At 44.1% G+C, this 21009-nt stretch overlaps 2 protein-coding genes across 2 annotated transcripts; both read right to left on the bottom strand.

Moving 5' to 3' along the window:
• Nucleotides 1-5791: 5791 nt before the first annotated feature.
• rxfp3.2b (relaxin family peptide receptor 3.2b) lies at nucleotides 5792-6988 on the bottom strand. The gene has a single exon (XM_063200208.1). It carries the CDS (start codon nucleotides 6986-6988, stop codon nucleotides 5792-5794), a length of 1197 nt encoding a protein of 398 aa, XP_063056278.1.
• Nucleotides 6989-12721: 5733 nt separating this feature from the next.
• creb3l3a (cAMP responsive element binding protein 3-like 3a) lies at nucleotides 12722-20330 on the bottom strand. The gene is made up of 10 exons (XM_063201388.1): nucleotides 20171-20330; nucleotides 19392-19502; nucleotides 18856-19123; nucleotides 18225-18361; nucleotides 17487-17597; nucleotides 16555-16661; nucleotides 16157-16225; nucleotides 15822-15906; nucleotides 14657-14753; nucleotides 12722-13167 (listed from the first exon to the last, which is right to left on the bottom strand). The coding sequence occupies exons 1-10, from the start codon at nucleotides 20189-20191 to the stop codon at nucleotides 12830-12832; spliced, it is 1344 nt and encodes a 447-aa protein (XP_063057458.1). The 5' UTR covers nucleotides 20192-20330; the 3' UTR covers nucleotides 12722-12829.
• Between the last annotated feature and the right edge of the window lie 679 nt (nucleotides 20331-21009).

Here is a 21009-nt window from a genome sequence, read left to right as displayed (position 1 = left end):
GACGTTAGTGCAGCCGTCTCGTCTCCAGAGTGAACTGACAGGGATGCCACCTCATTATCTTCACAGTCGAGTTAATGACTTGCTAAAATCTCACAAGCATTTCATTGCGTTATATTTTTTAAAAAGTGTGGTCTAAAAAGACTGTGGCGAAGAATTATAATGATTTCAAAATCCTTTGTTGTCTGTAAATGTAAGTGTTTACTGTGTAATCAAGGCCATTTTTTCCATGTCATAATAAAAGAAGCAATACACTGTACTTTGTTCTTTGAAATGTTTCTGTTTGACTTTGACTTTCCTTCAGTGAGGTTTGTTTCATCATCATGCACTTTTAATACTCGTCATTTTTTTTGGCATCACTATAAAAAGTGTAAACATTTAAAGCACCGTCTGGGACTGCAGATATGGAGATTTGGATTTGGGGTGATTAATAATTTACAACTTCAAAATTCATTATTTATTAGGACAAAAATGTCCTTCCAAAACCCTGACTAACCGCAGATGTGCCTAGATACAGTTCATTGGCTTATGCTGAAGCCCAATAATTCCCATCACATAGGCTGTGGCCTATTAGTAATCATATCAGACAGCGTGTGGCTTTGTACTGGTCCCTGTTGTTTGCATTTTAAAGTGGATCAATTGCATGCAAAATGAAAACAAAATAAAGCAATAAACAATTCAGTGTTATGCTTCAGTGTTCGAGGTTTCTTTGTCTTGCCTTTGTACAGCCAAGCCCCTGAAATATGCTTACGCGCTATGCTTATATTTTGAAAAATGCATGATTTTCACACTATTTTGTGGAAACACACAGCTGTGGCACAAAAAAGATGCCATCATCATTACGAAGTTGTTCATGGTATTTACACTGTGAAAGACAACAGAAGGCATCGTGTTTGCTTTGTTCTAATGTCGGACAAGCCACCCCTTGTCTGGGTCTCATTTCCATGATGGTCGTGACTTATTGCATCGTGACTGATAACAATGGTGGAGCGCGGTGAGGTATGTCAGGATGTGTACGGGTTCACCTTCTGAACACGATCATTATCTGTGTCAAAGTCTACTGAGAAAGGTCATGGCAAAACATGCAGGGCCCGAAAAACACTCGGTACGTAACCGCATTCAAAAAGTGTTGTGGACAGGTGATGATCAGATAAACCACCATTAGCAAAAATGGCCATGAAAGCAGCAGCGCCATGCTCCATGGGGGGATGTGGCTGTTGCCAGAGTCGCCTTGCTCTAACAACCAAAGACCCTACCCAGAGGAGGCGCGAGTCTGTTAGAATATCCATCTCACAGGAGAGGATCAATATCTGACGGTGTTCATTACGAGAGTGGTAGTGTTAGGGCTCAGGAAAAATATTCTTTCAACATCCCCACTACCATCACCATCACTATACCGACACCTCTTTCCCACCATATCATTGTTCAGAGGTCCCAGAGTCCCAAACAACACCTTTTGAATACAAATTAAACACGGATAAGACTGCACTTAGAGAATTTCACTTACACTTTAGACAAAATGTTTGCAACGTGTTGTGTGATCCTCACAGAAATGCATACGTAACACCACTGGGCAGAGCCTCTGTGACGTCAGACATAGACTTTCTCAAAGGTTTGTATGGCCTCCAGGGGCCACATCCGAAAAGGATGAAAACATATTTGCTTTTGAAAAAGGCAGTTACTCAACTGCACAGCCAGTTCCCAATGGGACTTGTGAGATATTGCAGCGTGAGCACGTTCAGGTTGTGCTTCATTGTTAGGCCTGAAACGTTGGTGCTTGGGCACAATACCTCAGGGAGAGGGCTCACCACCAGAACAAAGCTCTAAAACATTAAAAAGAAATCACAGTGCTGTCTAACACAGCATGACTTATGTGGCTTTGTCGGTGTCAGTTGAGCTTTTCCCTTCTTTGAGAAAATGTGCATATATGTACATAAGGGTTGGGCTTAGCCTCAAACAGGATCAGTGGTTAAGTTCCCTAATTGTGGCAGCCAGAGCGCATAGATAAACAACATAAGAAGGTATTAGGAAGACATTAGAAATGCACGACAAGTCAGGCCATATTAATGGGGTTTACTGTGTCTAATCAAAAAGATCATCACCCTCTGGAGCCTGCAAAACAGGGCGAAATTGAATTTCTTTGTGGACACCCAAACGTATTTCTGTGTCATCCGCTGCGCCGGGAAGAGAGAAAATGTGACATGTATATTGAAAGTGCTCTTGCCCTGCCCCACTTCAAGAAGTAATCACAGCGGCAAAATGGTGCTAGGCAAGGGACGGCCGGGGCCACTGCAGATTAAGTTTTACACCGCATACCCCGGCTGGGATATCAAAGCAGTCGCAAGGTGGAGAGAAGGTCTGCTCAATTTTGTGTTCATTCACACCTATTTTGCCTACTAGGCTTCCTTGTGATGATTTCAAGCACACATATGCCTCCTTTCCACTGCCGTTTTTTTCTGGTAGGCCTACAGCTCAACATAGCGTGACTCGGTTGCTACTTTTTGAGTTTCGAATGGGCGCGACACAGCTCAATCGTAAAGCAAAACGTGGCGACCGAGTCGCGCTGTGTCGAGCTGTAGGCTTACCAGAAAATCGGCAGTGGAAAAGAGGCATTACTCTGCGGTACTGAAATTCTCCCGGAAATGTAACTGAATAATCTCCATCTCTAATGATTGTTTGGCCTGTGATCCTACATATAGGTACGTGCAGTAATGTATATGCTATGTATAGTTTATATACACACTGTTGGGGGGTCAATTGTCTTTGAGGTCCACACACCTGTTTGTCCCTCCCCAGTCTCTCACTAATGAGAAATTATTAACTATTCAAATCCTCACAGTTGTGAGTTGATGAGCCCTCCTGAAAGGTCACCGACTGGGAGACTCTCCAAGATCCTTGTTGCCAGTCTGTATGGTTGAATGTGAGGATCGATTAACCGCTCGGGAGGGGTTAATAAAAGAGGTCCCTTTGAAAACACTGAGGCCTACTGTTGCGTTCGCATGCTGAAATGCCATTGCTGCTAGCATTGATTTTTTTCCCCTGTTGTTGAACCGTTGAAGGCTGTTCGGAGTCAATTGGTCATTTGAGTTCGACTGAGAAGTTGCCCAGAAGACTCCGAACCAGTTACTTAATGACAACATTGTGTAACAACAATGTATTCACAACAAATACTTCGACTAAGACGGTCAGATATTGTGTTTTGCAAGTACTGTATGTTGTTAAGTTCAGTGAAGAGGAATCACGTCAGCATTTTTCTTGTCAAAGAACGTTGCAACTTCCATGAACACTGTGATTTTGAAGATAATAATGTTTGCATTCATTTAGTCTGCCCAGCACATACCGTACACCACATGGAAAGATGCAAGTCTATAATGCCTTAAGTGCAATCTAAATAAATTGCCTTGAGAAGTTAACCTTTTCACCTTCTGTTCTTATACTGTACTTGCGTCACACCAATTTGTTGTATGTGGGTTTCCTGCATTTGTAAGCTATAATGCACAGTGCATTGAGTCCCATATGCCCCAATTATCGCACAGTAACCTATTTTGGTATGGTTTTGCAGCATTCTATCATTAGAATTCCAAGGACACTATCCCCCACATCAGTTGTTATAATGAGTGAAATGCTACACGTTTCTGTGAATTATATCAAAAGAATGTGCATGAACTTCGACACACATCAACACACTTGTGTGGTCCATGTGCAATATTCAGCATCCGGACTGTCAATGGCATTTTGAATGACGTGGCTGCTCTTGATGCGTAAGCAGCTGACTACATTGATGACCTTGAACAACATATTATACATTTCTAACATGCTATAGCCTCCTCAATAGCCCCATGTCATTATCTGTGCATGTCTGACTCTGAAACTTGAGGGAGCCCGTGCAGTCAACAGGGATCTCATCTAAGATGCTTCATTGGCATACATCAGCAGCCAACCACACAGAGCACACACTTATCTTCCTGAGCGATGCACTGAGTCGTGGCTACCTGTGGTATTTCTATGATCACTATGCAAATTGTTAAGGGTCCTTTGAACAAAGTCCCTCCAGGCACTCTTCGCAAGTGGTAAGCAAAGCTGACCTTGGATTGTGGCCCCCAAGTGAATGAAAAAAGTAAGTTTTCTTTCATGAATGGATTAGGGTGGGGTAGGCGGGCAGTGGTTGCCTGCCGTTTGCTCCACATGAATGCTAAACACAACTTGGTTCAATAATGTTTTGTTGACAAGAAGCAGACTTGCTTTTCAGTTCTTTTCTTTTCTTTGGGAGGGGGGGTGTGTGGGAGCAGAGGTGCGGTGGAATGGGAGTGTGTCGTCTGAAGAAAATGCCCGTTGACTTTCCACTTTGTCAGTATTTATTTATTCATAGTTAGAATCTTCCCATCTAACTTTTTGAAAGCTTTGACAGCAAGACTGCTTCAATCTGCGAACAAATGTAATGCCAACACACAGAAAAAATAAAGCAACATACAAATCTTGCAGCTATATTTACACATACAGTAGATGTCACCTACGTATATACATACCAGCTAATCTAGAATGTCACAGGAGTATCTGCAATAGTCAAATCATGTTATTTGCGTGTCACACTGCTCATTCATGCCTCGTACCAGCAAGGTTTGCACTTAACTCCCATCTCTGTACATTGTTACACATAACTCAGTTTTTTTCTCTCCCTCTATGGATGAAGGAACTACTGGCACATTGAATATATGTGCATAGCAAAGAAAAGGCTCAACGATGCATGCATTCTACAGCAATTTAATTCCAGTAAAAATATATATATAAATAATACAATTGAAAAAAAAAGTGACTTACACAACAATGGTATAGAGCGTGCTGCCGCCTCTAACAAGATTTTTTCATTTGCCCTATTTTTTGATTGGGTAATTACAATTGCACTCTAGTGCAGTTAATGCAAATCTAAACAATTATTCTTTTGCCTGCATTACCACATCAATGAAATGTGTTGATGAGCAGAGACAATCAAAGGACGTTAAATTGTTCGAACGCTCCAGAAGTGAGGCTGCATTCTTTTCAGTCATTACTTGTAAATAGAGGCCCCACAAGTAGGGGATGAGATGAAAATGTCCTTTGTTGACAAATTAAACCTCTCTCTCTCTCTCTCTCTCTCTCTCTCTCTCTCTCTCTCTCTCTCTCTCTCTATGGCCCCAAAAACAAATGCATAATTTAGTGCTTTCTAAGAACATGTTCTCATATGGAATCAGACAATCCCCCCCCCCCCATCCTTTCATCAGCAAACAGGAAACACCTTCCTGGGTTTGGGGGTCTTGAACTTTGCCAAGGTCATCCCTCATTAGGCCGCCATATGCGAGCTTACGTGATCTGCCGTTGCATACAAAATGATGAGTGACTGCACCGGCGCGAGCCATGAATGAGATGATAAATTGTGGAATATGAAAATAGCAAACCGTGCTACAGCGAGAGGCCAGGAAGCAGAAACTAGCGTTCCCATGGGATCCACAACCAGTAACCCCGACCCCCACCTCCATCCCCTCCTCCTCCACCACCATCCCGACCAACAGTACATCCCCTTCGAAACCCACCAGGAGTCTAATCAACCACCTTGTCCCCTTGGCTGCCACTCCACCCCGTCCCCATCCCTTGGGGCCCCCAAGTCCATAGATGGTGAATAACAGATAAGACTTCAGACTATAGTAGTGGTGATTTGTTGCAAATGTTCCTTTTTTGAGTTTGTGCTTGTGGCCCCAAGTTACCCTAGAATCGCCTCTGACCCCGTCCCCATCCCTCCATTAGTCTTGAGGGCCCTCCATCAGACTTCCATCTGCACCAGCACCAGCACGGTAGGGGCCTCGGCCACCTTGGCCTTACGTGGCAGCAGGCGGCTTAGGCTGCAGAAGGAGGGCTTGGCCCGCAGCAGGATCTCCTTCAGGCCGGCGCGGAACTCGCGGCGCACCAGGCAGTAGAGCACGGGGTTGAGGCAGCTGTTGGTGTGCGCCAGGCAGACGGTGAGCGGGAAGGCGTAGGCCTGCGCCGTGTAGAAGGCGTCGCTGAAGGGCACCAGGTCGAACTTGATGAGCACGCTCCACAGCGTCAGCGCCTGGTTGGGCAGCCAGCACAGGAAGAAGGACAGCACAACAATCACCACCGACTTGGTGACCTTGGAGCGCCGCTTGTGGCGGCCCTGCTCGCTGTCCGACACGCCGCTGATGCGCCGCGACAGCACGAAGCGCAGCAGCAGCAGGTAGCACAGGGTGATGACGACCAGCGGGATGACGAAGCCCACCAGCACCTTCTGCAGCTGGTAGAGGCCCAGCAGGAGCTGCGGGTCCCAGCTGCCCGTTTCGGGGAAGCGCACCAGGCACAGCTCCTCGCCGGGGAACTGGGCGCTGGTGGAGTAGATGGCGTGGGGCAGGGTGGCCAGCAGGGAGACCAGCCAGATGCCCAGGCATATCCACTTGGCCGTGGCCGCCGACGTCCGGTGGCTGTGCATCTTCAGCGACGAGACCACCGTGTAGAAGCGCGCCACGCTCATGGCGGTGAGGAAGAAGACGCTGGCGTACATGTTCATGGTGGTGACGGAGCTGATGATTTTGCACATGACTGTGCCAAAGGGCCAGCGGAAGTCAAGGACGGTGTCCACGGCCCAGAAGGGCAGGGTGAGCACAAACTGGAGGTCAGTGAGTGCCAAAGCCATGACAAAGCAGTTAATTGAAGATTGTTTCTGCCTGTAGCGTGAGTGTAACAAATACAAGGCTAAAGCATTCCCCACCAGACCAAGTGCGCACACGACTGAATAGACCAGAGCGATCATGACGCGCACCGCAGTGCTGGAGCCGTCTCCGTGCAGTTCTGAGCTGGTCTCTATCGCCAGGAGGTGAAGCCAGCAGCGCAAAGACAGGTTATGGAGTGATGTCCCCTCGGAATTGTTCATAGCTGACGCGCTGTCCAGCAACATGTCCTCGCACTCTCCCGGCTCAAGAGTTTGGGTGCTGTCGTTTCTTGACATGACGCGACGGGCGACTATACTCACTCACTGATCCGGTGTCATGTCTGGATAGACAACCCGTAAGGCGAGGCGAGTGAAAAAGAAAAAGAAAAAAAGATGTAGATAAAGAAGACACAGCGTACCGTTCTGATGTTAGTCTGCTGCAAACTTTTGTGCTTTTGGAGAGAGCGAGCGGCTTCGTTGTACGCACTGGCGATATCCGGTGCTCATGTGAGTCTGACAGCGCGCCTTCATTCTTTTATAGTGAGTGCGCCCGTGCTCGCGCAGCGCTCTCTCTCGAGTCCACACAGGATGCAATTTTAAGAGAGGGCATCTCTTCGCTGCAGAAAAGTTTTTACGCTGTACTTCACCTCTTCAGTATTTAAATGTTTAAATGTTTTCGGTTCGTTATGCTTATTTGGTCTGCCAATGAAACAGACGTCTCCAAAATAGTGTAGGTTCTGGGAATAACAGTCAGGTGCAATGCGCGAATAGTTGTGGTCTCACACCTTCCGACTTTCGGTGGTATAAACTGAGGTGGCCATTTTTCAAAATGCCATGGCGCACAATTTGGAGGCGGTTTGATGACAGGCTATGAGAATCGAAGTGGTCTGCCATGACGGGAGATCCATAAAATTCGGCAAGATGGCAAAATGTTTTTCCACAAGATTTCATCTTTTCTTTAAATAACCACCAAATTGATTAAATAAGATATGCTCCATAAATAAGATATATTCCATAAATAAGAACCAACATTAATATAATCATCAATGTTTGGGATAACTCACGTTGTCCCTATGATTTAAGGAAAAACGATCTATTAAATAGTACATCACTGTCACTGTGTCCATATTATCTGTGTCAATATTATCATTGGCGCAAGTATTTTGGGGTGTTCAATAAGCTGGCGCAGAGGCTGGCACTGTTTGTTATTTTGTCTGATCTTCAGTGGCGTGCACAGAGATTTGGTGGGCAGGTGCTCGAGGGCGGGAGAGGGGCATGTGGAACTTTCAACTGCCTCAGGTTATACATTATATTTGAGCATTATTGTCAAGTGCCTTTCATCATAATTTCAACATAAACCATGTTATGACAAAAAGGGCATTTTTTGTACAGTAGGGCAAAGGGGCAGGTGCACACCACCTCGTCCTATGCATTGTCTGTCTATATTTAGACAGGACAGTGAAGACCAGACAGAAAACAAAGGGGGAGGGAGAGATTGCGGTAGGGTTCGGAAATGACCCAGGCTGGATCCCAACCTGGCTCATCATGGGCAATGAGCTGGAAATGGATGGATGCATTAATAGTGCGATTTGGCACAGTAACCCCATGTTGACTGATCTTTCTGCAGTCAGTAGCCCCTTAATGCGCGCCGTACCTCCTGTGGCACGCTGTAATAATCATTGAAATGTAACTACCACTACAATACTATGACACAACACAGGCCCTTTAGGAATGCACCACGACTTGGTCATTACCATGCTGGTAACAACAAATGTATAAAGCCGTGTCTTAAGGGGTTAACAACTCTTGAGTGTACATACAGAGTGCTGCAATGTGGTCTACTCTGCAACATCCCAGCATGACCTGTCAAGAATCTCTGACAAGCAGTAATTTACAGAGGCATACTGTAGAGGAATAAGATGTGACAGGCTGTAGCACAGAAAGGTTCTGAAATGGATGGAGTATGTGTACACTGTATACACTGTGCAATGCATTTAGAAGTTCAGTTCAGGTGACTGACACATGCTGTTGAAAAATCAGGGATGTAGAGTGATTTTGAGATGCGCAGAAATGGTTCACACACAGAGAGACACACAGACACAGACACAGACACACAAACACACACACACACACACACACACACACACACACACACACACACACACACACACACACACACACACACACACACACACACACAGATTTAGGAACGCTAAACTGTACCTACACCAAACCTATCCAGAACCCTAACTTGTCCATAAAGCAATATACAAACTATATATATTGTATTTTTTTACATTTGTCATGAATAACACAATAACCAAGAAAACAATCACCTTGTTAGGACCTCTCTGCATTCCCCACAAACCACATTTTTTTTCTAGATTTTCTTAGAGTGGGAGACATTTGTACTAACCTCAGTTATGCCATCTGACTGTGTTTCACTAAACTACAGTGCCCTCCATTATTATTGGCACCCCTGGTTGAGATGTGTTTTTTAGCTTCCAATTATTATTATTTTTTTCTAAATAATATGGGACCTTAATGGAAAAAAAGAGAAAAATCCAACCTTCAATACAAGTGCATTTATTCAGTGGGGAAAAAATCCCACATAAAGAAATAATTATTTGACATCAAATAATGTGTGTCACAATTATTAGCACCCCTGTTGTTAATATTTTGTACAACCCCCTTTTGCCAACAAAACAGCACCTAATCTTCTCCTGTAATGTTTCACAAGATGGGAAAAGACAGAAAGAGGGATCTTCAGCCATTCCTCTTTGCAGAATCTCTCTAAATCATCCAGAGACCTGGGTCCTCTCCTCTGTACTCTCCTCTTCAGCTCGCCCCACAGGTTCTCAATGGGGTTGAGGTCTGGGGACTGAGATGGCCATGGGAGGAGCTTGATTTTGTGTCTGGAGAACCATTTCTGTGTAGAATTGGCCATATGTTTAGGGTCATTGTCTTGCTGAAAGACACAGTGACGACCCATCTTCAGCTTTCGGGCAGAGGGCAACAGATTTTGATTTAAAATGTACTGGTATTTCAAAGCATTCATGATGCCATGCACCCTAACAAGCTTCCCAGGGCCTTTGGAAGCGAAACAGCCCCACAGCATCACTGACCCACCCCCATACTTCACAGTGGGTATGAGGTGCTTTTCAGCATGCGCATCTTTCGTGGCACGCCAGACCCACTTAGAGTGTTTGTTGCCAAAAAGCTCAATCTTGGTCTCATCTGACCAAAGCACACGGTCCCAGTTGAAGCCCCAATACCGCTTGGCGAACTCCAGACGTGTGCGTTTATGATTGTGGGTGAGGAAAGGTTTTCTCCGTGCATGCCTCCCAAACAGCTTGTTGGCGTGTAGACAGCGCCTGATGGTTGATTTGGAGACTTTGTGACCCCAGGATGCTACCATTTGTTGTAATTCTGTAACAGTGAGCCTTGGAGATCTTTTGATTTCTCTTACCATCCTCCTCACTGTGCGTGGTGGCAAAATAAACTTGGGTCCTCGTCCAGGCTTGTTTACCACTGTTCCAGTTGTTTTGAACTTCTTAATTATTCCTCTCACAGTGGATATGGGCAGCTGCAGTTGAGTGGCAATCTTCTTGTAGCCTCTGCCTGACCTGTGAAGGTCGGCGCACATCTGCCTCACTTGTATGCTGTGTTCCTTTGTCTTTCCCATGTTTAAGAGTGGATAAGAGAAATGGCCTCAGTGTCACATCATATTTATACCCCAGGGAAACAGGAAGTGATGAATTACTAATTAAATGTTCCTACATACTCTGGTAAACTTTGTAAACTACTGTAGAAATGACAAAAATGCTTCAATTATATTTATTTCCTGGGAATTGTTAAGGGTGCCAATAATTGTGGAACTGGTGATTTAATGAAAAATAATTATTTTTTAGTCAGGGATTTTTTTTATTTTCCTACAATTCATTTGAGTTGAAGGCTACATTTTCCTAACATTTTCAGTGTGACAGTATTCTTCTGCAATAAACACTGAATTTATTTTAAGGCTTTTAACACATCTCAACCAGGGGTGCCAATAATTATGGAGGGCACTGTATATGTAAGGGCATTGTGGTTTCCTCACGCATGAGGACCATGAAAATTCAAATTTTCTGAAGGAACGAGGCAATCAGGATCGCCAGGTGGGATTTTCCATAGATGGGCGGCATTATGGTTCTTCTTCCTCCTGTCATTCTCAGCTGCCTCAGGGGTCAAATTCAATGTGAGTGGCTTTCCTGTACTTTCCTGATTGCCCACCAACTAATACTAGCTAACGTCAAAATTAAGTTTTGATTGTTCAAAGATACATTTTTCAGAGCCCTAATACATAGCTCTGGTAGTGTGGACATCCAAAGAAGCTTTGAACTGAATTCACTTGAAAGGCCAAACATCCTGAAAATATGTTTGAAAAAAGTGTCCTTAAAAATGGAATCTGACAGGTGTCTTATGTCTATACATTTTATCCTTTTTATCCAAATTGTTGAAATAATATTATGTGAAACATCAATGCATGTTACACGATTAACGTTACAAAACATAATTAATGTGTACCATGAAAAAGGTGATGGCCATTTGGTTGGCCATGGACTGTCAGTCAGCGAAAACAAGCGCACAATTATTTCACTGCTCAGGGTCAGTTAAGTATTTACAGATCCCCAAGGTTACGCAGTCAATTACCAGTCCAAAGAAACCCTCCGAGCACGTTTTCAAGAGACCATTCCTATTTCTCATTGCTCAACCACTTCACGTTTTAAATAAGCCAAGTGGAATTGTGGAAAAGCATTTTCAGGCAGCCCTGAGCATCAAAAAAAGAGACTCCATTTTGAAGATTAAATGAAGGCATCAGTTCAGCAGGCAACACAGTCACCTTCCCCCTGCCACTGTCACTCAAGAGGAGGTGCTCGGCTCAGTTGGAACGCAAGGGGGATTGAGGGCTGTGCACCTGTGGGAGAGGAGAAATCAAAGTGCGGAAGCGGCTTTGCTGATTAAAGATGGACCAAGTGGACATGGAAACTCTCTGGATGATTAAAAGAATCGAGCTTTGACTGACCGGCACCAATCCAGTCAGCAGCTTTACTGCTGTTGTAACACCCTAGGGCTAAGAAACCGGATGTGGGTCCAACAACCTTGTTTATCCACATTTTGTGGTGTGCTGTTAATTGTTGTAGGCTACTGCTGAGAGGAAATACTCTCAGAAGAGGTTTGCTGAGATGCAGATGGGACTGTTGATGCAACTCCACTCCTAGATTTTAGACACATATAAATTATACATTTTTTGTTTTCAGGTACCCTGTTGAGGGGGAGGTGGCGCACAGCATTTTGCGTATTAAGGCAGCACCAAGTCAGCATCTGATGCTGCCCTCAAATATCCCCGTTACGCCCACAATTGCAGTGAACTGCCAAGGGAGGAAATAAAGTAGATGCAGATGGACTGTTGATGCAACTCCATTCCTAGATTTTTGGCACATATAAATTATACATTTCTAATACATTCTCAGACATTTCAAGTACTCACTAAAATATTTTCTAGTTGTGAGAGTTGAATCTATTACGTTTTCTTTGCTGACTCATATTCTTTAGAAATATTTCATCATTTATTTTTTTTTACAGTTGAATGTACCATGCACTGTAATTTATTAGACTTAGTCAAATATATTTTCAAAGCAATTTATTTTTTGGCATGCATTTTAAATGCTTCAGGTAATTCCATCTGGCCTCTAGTTGGTTTGACAAATGGCATTACTGAATGTATAACACATTGTTCATCAAGGAATAAAATGCCTCAGCATTGTGTAATCCCCTTCTAATTTAACACTAACTCAAATTCAGACAGGCGACAAGTTTACCTTTAAATAGGATTAGTGGAATAAAGAGTGAAACAAAAAAAGTACAAAAATAGCCTTGCAAATAGATACAACCCTTCCATGTCTCCCTTGCGTAACCAGTCATCCCTCCACATTCCATCCATCCCTCCGTCTCCCTTTCCCTTTCCCTCTTCATCCCTCCCTCCCTCCCTTTCCATTTCTCCGTCCATCCCGCTCTCTCTCCATCGTCCTCGTCGTGATTCTCTCCACATGAAGCGCATTAAGCTGCAGTAGGTCGGACCTTCTCCATGTGACCTCCTCACATGTCATCGGCATGTGGGCGCACCTTTCTCCCAGGCCTCAAGGTCACGGTGGTGGTGTGACCGGTAATGGGGTCGCCGTGCTGGTGGTGATAGGGGTGATGGAGGTGGTGGTGGCCATGGAGACTTCCGTTGCGAGGGATGGCGTCCACAAAGTCGTCGGCGGCGGCCAGCCTCTCGCCCAGGGTGAACTTCTCAAGAAAGGACCGCACCTCGTCCAGCTGTTTGTTCCGAGCGAGGGCCTCCATGGCCGTGGGATCCTCTGGCATGGGGTAGTGTCGGTTGTACGCGTGGACCACGCGCGACGAATCGATGTTGTGCAAGGACCTTGACTGAACTGCGCAAGCAATGTGAGACAGAAAAGAACATTGTCAAAAAAAATCAGCTGCACCAGAGCAGTAAAGCCGGACATAAATGTGTAATTAGAATCCTTGTAGCCAAGGAAACACACACAAAAAACACAAAAATTCAATTTTCTTCTTTCAGTCCGTCATTGTGTTTATAGAAAAGGAACGTGCACTTGAGCTGAAATGCAGCCTTGTTTACCTCGAAAGCTCTTCGTGGTTCTTTAAATAAAGCTCTTAAAATGTCACTTGAAGGATGCAAACAACCTGCCCCTGTGTGCCTGTATGAGACTTTTTTTTCCTGAGTGAAACCCTGAGATGTGTCTTGTGGCATCTCCACATGGGTGCGGATGTTTCTGCAGGCGAGTCGGCTTGACAGGCTCCCTCCATTAATCTGTTTTTCCACGTGCTTTCCCTCCCTCCCTCTTGGTCTCTGTACTCTATCGTTCCGTTCCTCTTCGATTATTTTACCCTCTTTCATTTTACCACTTCCCCTACTGTCCTTCTCCTCAGAGGCGTCGAAAGTAAAAGTAAAAATAAAAGTAAATTCCTGGTGTAAGTACAACACTAGCATATGATATTACATAGCTGTTACACAAGTTAGTCCATTGTACCTAATAAAGTAGGTCGACTGTGCTATTACTGAAAAACACTGAAAAACTAGCAAAAGCCCACCACAAAATTGATCCAACCAGCGAAGAATGAGCTGATCAGAAGACAAGTACACAGGTCTAATCATTAGTCAGATAAGTTACTAGTGTTGGAAGAAAACTGTGTTTCTTTTTTACTTCTACTTTCGACACCTCTGCTTCTCCTTTTCCTCTCCTCTGTCTGTATTCGCCCCTGTCCATCTCATATTAAATATCGTTTGGGCGATTTTATCCCAAAAGGCAGGAGACAGAGACAGGGCAGGAAGGTGAGGATGGAGACAGGACATAAGAGAGAGAGAGAGAGAGAGAGAGAGAGAGAGAGAGAGAGAGAGAGAGAGAGAGAGAGAGAGAGAGAGAGAGAGAGAGAGAGACTGGGTGGGACTGGGTCGGACTCAAACCTGGGTCCCTGTGATGGGCAACTGCCTGTGTTTGGTACGGGTGGGTCAGCACTCAGCACCACTGCCGCCCTCACCATCCCTCATTTTAAGTCCATGGGTGCCTTCCAATATGCGACCTTGCGTCCTCCACTTGTGCTTTTGGCCTCATACCAGGAAGTAATACGTCGTGATGACATCTGCATTTTATTTCTATATCTCGCAAAAACTCAACTGTAAAGTCATTTTCTCATTTGCAAACTGGATGGTGAATGAAGAATAGTCCCCCAAAAATTGTTGTGGCTAGGCTGACAGCGGGGAAACTTATTGTTTTCTCCACGGACGCGGGACATCGGCAAAACGTGAGGCCACAAGCACACGTGGAGGACGCAAGGTTGCAAATTGAAATGCACCCCATGTGTACATACAGCATGGAAGGAGCTCCCCAAATGACTTACCCCTAACTGGACTGAAGTCTCCCTCCATCCTGACCTTGCTGTCAGAGAACGGCTTCAGGCTGGGGAACAAGATGAGAGAGAACGAGAGAAGGAGCACCTGGGAGATGGAGAGAGCAGAAAAAAACACAGAGATAGACGCAGAGAGAGAGAGAGAGAGAGAGAGAGAGAGAGAGAGAGAGAGAGAGAGAGAGAGAGAGAGAGAGAGAGAGAGAGAGAGAGAGAAAATCATCATCAAGGCAGCACAGGTAACATTCGACCTTCTTTTCACTTTAGGCAATCAGATACCATTGTTAAATGCTCACTCGCTGCCATGGTGATTTGACCTCTGAAACTGGCTGGCCGAGATGTTGGATGAACGAGACCGAGATGTTGGATGAACGAGACATTTTTAATATCGCGTTGGATTTTTTGTTTTTTAAACACAAGCGGTCACGGTCGGTCAGCGGCATGTTTTTTGGTTGCTATACAGTTACGTGAATAGAGTGTAAATGTGCCTCTCCTGTGCCTCTTATGATACAATCACCCAAGACTTGTGTTTATACCAAGTGTAAAACAGGTCATCATTAGTGTGCTTGTCGTCCACAAAATACAGCATCCGATGTAGTATGGCAGATATCTCCATATGCGTATGAGCTGTTACAACGTCAGGACATCTTTATTATCATTCTTGTGGATTGGTGTGTTGTACTTTTGATATTGCACACAGCTTTTTGCTGTGGTTTTATTGCAAGGTTTCACTTGTGATTTTCCCCTCAATCCAGACATAAATCATACATTGTGTTCTGTTGGCATGGGATAAAATGTGAAGGGCATTGCTGTCTTTGTGTGTGTGCATGTGTGTGTGTGTGTGCCTGCAAGTAAGGCGTTGTGTGCAATTGTGCAAGGGATCGCTATATGTGTGTAATGTTTGTGTGTGTGTGTGTGCGTGTGTGCGTGTGTGTGTGTGTGTGTGTGCGTGTGTGCGTGCGTGCAGAGGTGAATACTGTGTGTACGTGTATGTGTGTGTGTGTGTGAGTGTGTGTGTGTGTGTGTGTGTGTGTGCATGTGTGCACAAGTGAATACTGCATGCCCGTACGTGTGTGTGTGTGTGTGTGTGTGTGTGTGTGTGTGTGTGTGTGTGTGTGTGTGTGTGTGTGTGTGTGTGTGTGTGTGTCCAGTAGCTCACCAGCACACATGTGCCTGTCTGTGCCGTTTTATTAGATCCATTCATAACCATGGCCTGCAGTCTCCTGAGCTGCTCCATCAGAGACCTGGGAGAGAGAGAGAGAGAGAGAGAGAGAGAGAGAGAGAGAGAGAGAGAGAGAGAGAGAGAGAGAGAGAGAGAGAGAGAGAGAGAGAGAGAGAGAGAGAGAGAGAGAGAGAGAGAGAGAGAGAGAGAGAGAGAGAGAGAGAGAGAGAGAGACGCTGTAAGCAGGGAGGATCAAAAGACTTTCCGGTTTTCGGAGGAGGCTCTTAAAAGCAGACCTCAGAGGAATAAAAAACGATAAACAATTCCCTCACATGTTGCACTTCTCCAGCCGAAAGACCTTCCTCTGCAGCTCCTGGTTCTGCGCTGAGCAAGCTGCCATTCTGTGTTTTGCAGAAAATAAAAAAAATAAAAATGTTCTCTTCATTGAACTCTGACACTCCATTCATTAAATTCAGCCAGCCATACTGTACATACTTTTTTCCCATTTTACACTGGGGAATTCTTTGTATTTCCTTTTAGTTAGTTAAACCACTCGGAAAAGGTGTAGCAATTCCTAATCTAATTATGTCATATATACCCAGGTTTGAGGTAAAAAAACAAACAAAAAACTGCCTATTTAAAATGAACCCCTAGACTATTCTCCTGTTGTCAGACTTCCTCTGGAATAAGACAGTCAATTAGCCCAGCAGTCAGTACTGTATATACCCACCTGCTTTCCAGCCCGTCGATATATTCCTTTTTCTTCTTCCTGCTCTCCTGGGCAGACTGCTTGTTGCGAATCTTCCTCCTGATTTTCTTCAGAATTTTCTCCTCATACTGACAGGCAAAGTATACAAGCCCCAGAAACGAGATGCAGACAATGGAAACAAAAAACACACACACACACACATCTCAATATGAAACACATCTCAATACCAAAGTGAATGAATATGTTCAGCACCACGTAGAGAGGAGAAAGATATCCTCCACGCTCCTGCTCTTCACAATCTGGTATGTCATGGAAAAGGACTAGTAAATGCAGATAAAGAAGAAAGTCACCGCAGCATCTTCAGATGTGGATATTTTACTGTTTCATGGGGCAAGTACAGTACCACTGTAATTTATTACATCCGCTCTTTACCTATTAAAATGCTCCTGCAGTTTGGTAAACATTGGTCAGACAATTCGTCAATTTCAAATCAGAATCTCAGAACACAAAATGACCATACGCCCTGAGAATGTAATATACACCATGGCCAGACACTACATTGGCTCCCATGCTCTGCCTCTTTAAGGTTCTGGTGTATAGAAAATACTGTATATATACAGTATATATTGTATATATATTTTTCTTTCTTTTTTCCTCTTTTTTGCTTGGCTCTATTTATCTTAGACTTTTCTGTTTTTGGATTGCAGCCTATGTCATTGGCACCCTTAGGTGATTCAGGTCACCGCCCCCTCACACAACTGTCAGGTTTCCTTGGAAAGTTTTTTTTAAGCACCACCTATCCAGGTTTGCCATATTCACTCTGCAGAAGACGTGAGAAAATCTAAACCTTAGTCTTGGCACTTACTCACTAAAACAGTAAAAATATCCACATCTGAAGACGCTCCGGTGATGACTTTCTCCTTTATCCATATTCAGCACCACTTTGAATGTACCTTGGTGAGGGGCAGCTGGGTAGGTAGCACCATCCCCTCCTTGGCCAGCAGTTTTCTCTCATCCTCATTCAGGATCAGATCTTGGACGGAGTGTTGGGAGGCCTGTGGGAGCTGACAACATAACCAGAATATCAATGCACCGAGAACTCAAGTCACTTTAAAATATTCTGTCAATGTGCCTCGAGTGAAACATTTCATATGTTAGCCAGCACTCAGAGGGACACATGATCTGTCACTTGGTCATATTTTTTTCCTTGTCTGTGAGTGACCTCTACATATCAGCAAGGGCATAGAGCAACAGATGAACACTGTAGACTGAATGGTCACCATTAGAAAGGTGCTAGAAATACCAGAGAGACTGGATAATATATACTTAAAGAATCTCTAGACATACCACCTTTTTGATGGAAAAGGCTAAATACTTACCTGACTTGAACCTCTATAGATTTATATAGCATCCTCATGAACTACAAACGACTAATATAAGGGCACATAATGACAGCCCAAGCATTTACTGTATACTAAACGGCCAGCATCAGAATGTTTATTGAAGTTCAAATAAAACCTTCACAAGCATGAAATAGCAGCTTTTGGATGAAAAAGGTTCAATTTTTCCCCGGACCGAAGCCCTAGTAAGTGTGGTTCAATATCTCGCCCTCAAGATCCATTTATCTAAGAATACACAGTGAAAGCGAACCAAAGCAAACCAAAGCTAAGCAAAGCAAAGCGTGTGCTCACAGTGTCAGTCTTGGTGGAGGAGAGGAGCAGATCCTTGACGGTCAGGGGGAAAGCAGAGGGCAGCTGGCTCCTCTGCTCCAGGGGCCTGTAGAGCATCTCCTCTGGCCTGACCTGCAGCATGCCGGCCTCCCAGCCATCTGTGGGGAGGCACAGCACAGCACAGTAAAGCATAGTGTTAATTCAACACTGAGAGAGTACTCTGGGACAACACTCTAGAAGGTGTTAAATCAACTCAAATACTGCTTAATGAACACTGTATTTCTTTTACTGGGAAGAGTGTTTGATTCAGAACATAGACAATTTTCTGTTTAATGTGTAACAGACAATAAAGTTTTATCTAATCTAATCTCTATCTAATGTACTGTGTCCTGTATCTATAGTATGGTAGTGGGGACAGGTTTGACATCCGAGGACTTCAGGCAAGATGTCAAGCAACAGATGAATGTAAATGTGTGCAGTGATGCTGGTTCTGGTTGTAGTTATGTTAATGTGTATTTTGTATGCAAATTTGTTCTTGCATAATGCATGAACCATGTGTGTATGGATGTGTGTAAGGGCTATAGTGTGTTACTATGTGCTCATATTTTGCGTGGTTTCCCTGTTAAAATAATGCGGTCCATCCACGACTCACTCATGTCAATGGGCAGCTCTGCCTCTGTGTGGTCCAGGGTGTTGCTAGCCTGCGGTGAGGGGTAGATGAACTGGCTGTCGACGGGGGGGCTGTGGGGGGCCATGGGGCTGTCCATGTGATCCGAGACGAGGTCGTCACTGATGCCACTGTCGCTGCGAGAGGGGGACCACTGGGGTGATCCCGAGGTGGAGGAGGGGGGGTCAACCCCGCTCAAGAGAGCACTCAGGAAGTCCTCGTTGGACTGTGGTTGCATCAATTGCTGTTCAGACTTGCCCAGACACAACACCAAGGTCAGATGACGACACATCATTACTCAATACACAAATCTTTTACTGTCATTGTACAGTTTTCTGTACAATGAAAACTAAACACATTACGCAGCAATGTCAAAGTGACAAGTATTCAAGAGCAATTGGGGGTACAATGAGCGATACAAAAGCAGCATATACAAATAATAAGTATAAGTGAATAACTGAACAGAACCATAGGGTTACATGAGTGTGGGCAGGGGAGAGGAGGCAGAAGCAGATACTCACAATAGGCTCCACCGAGGGCCAGGGCTGGGAGCTGCGATCTATCCTCTCGTGGCGGAGGATCCCGTCATTTTTATCAAACAGCAAATCCAACAGGTCAATGTTCTCACAAGTCTGAAAGAACAGAGTACTAAGTGTGCATCTTTAAGTCCATGTGATTATGCTCATTGAAACTGCTTTTATCTGTACTTCACCACTCACAAATAATTCAAATTGAAAATGCTTCATTTTCAGGGAGGCAACACCAAAGGTTAAAAGTGAGTTCAAATGAGCCATCAAATATATATTTTTTAGATGCAACATAAAAAGTTTTGTTTGATCAAAGACCAAAGGCCTGACATTACAAATTTTAGTGTCCAAATGAGAATATGCCATTACATCATACAATCACTACACACAATGGCCAACACCTCAAATCAGCTCAAACACTCGAATGGTGGTTTCTGAGCATAAGCCAAACATTCAAATAGAAGGGCTATGGTCTTCGTCACAATAACTGTGTCCACTTAACAAATAAGCAAATTCACACAGAAAACATGGCAAAGCCCATTTACTCTTTGTCAATACTCCTTTTCTTTTTTCCTTTCCATTCCTTCCATCATGATTACCATCTTACATATGACTGATAGCAGAGAACGGAGAACATATAGGCCTACAGTAAGAACATCTTGTTGAACTTTGTTTTAGTGTTGAGTTACCTCACCCCGATAAGGCTAGGTATTTTAGATAGTATACTTTAAGATGAAACCATCTAGTACAAAAAGCAATGAAATAACACTTACCGAATCCAAGTAAGGTTCCATTGGTCATCTGAATATTGTCAAATAGCTGTCACAAAAAGTTCTTAGGGTAAAACAAGGAGCACAACTGGAGAATCTCTGTGTCCTGTCAGTGAGCAATTCCCCTTATGGTCTTTGTGCTAGATCAAAGGTCAAACTCCAACTTGACATCATCAGAGGAGAGACACTGGATTGCCACTGGCTGTTCCTTGTCACTGACCGATGACTGACAGGCACTGCTAGCAAATTACCGATTTATACCAACAAGGAAGGCAGCAGACACACCTTTGCAGCCAAAGTTTCTGAAGTAGGTCAAAGTTACTGCTATCACTAAATTACAATGGGGAACACAAAAGGATTGCATAATGGCCATGGACTATGAGATGCTGGTGGACGACAACATGAAGATGTTAAACTCTCCCTGTTGAATTTCTGCCAGAATTAACGTTTTATTTGTCCATTGTCAGTGTCTTCAAGCTGTTTTAGTTTTAAGTGTTAATCTTTGTTTTCCTTCACTCCAAGTTTTTTTAATCCCTAAAACAATGGAATAAAACAGCACAATGTTGCAAACAGTGAAAGCAGTGAACAGAGAAATTAAAGATGTTAAGTATAGAATTGAGGGGGGGGGGGGGATGATGCCTATACTGTATATATATTTTACTGTGTATTGCAATGTTGTATTGTATATTCCTTTGAAAGCTGTGCCTCACAGCAATACAAAGATCAATGTGTTCATAGCACTGTTTTGTGGTGGATAAGTTTGCAAAGCATGGTTTGAAGTTGTAATCATGCCAATTAGGCATAATAACAGTTCACGCAATGAAGTGCCATTAGTCTATTTA

The sequence above is a fragment of the Engraulis encrasicolus genome, chromosome 6 (genome assembly GCF_034702125.1).
Source record: "Engraulis encrasicolus isolate BLACKSEA-1 chromosome 6, IST_EnEncr_1.0, whole genome shotgun sequence".
NCBI lineage: Eukaryota > Metazoa > Chordata > Actinopteri > Clupeiformes > Engraulidae > Engraulis > Engraulis encrasicolus.
The sequence above is the reverse complement of the archived record's forward strand: the minus strand, read 5'-3'. Positions and strand labels throughout refer to the sequence as shown.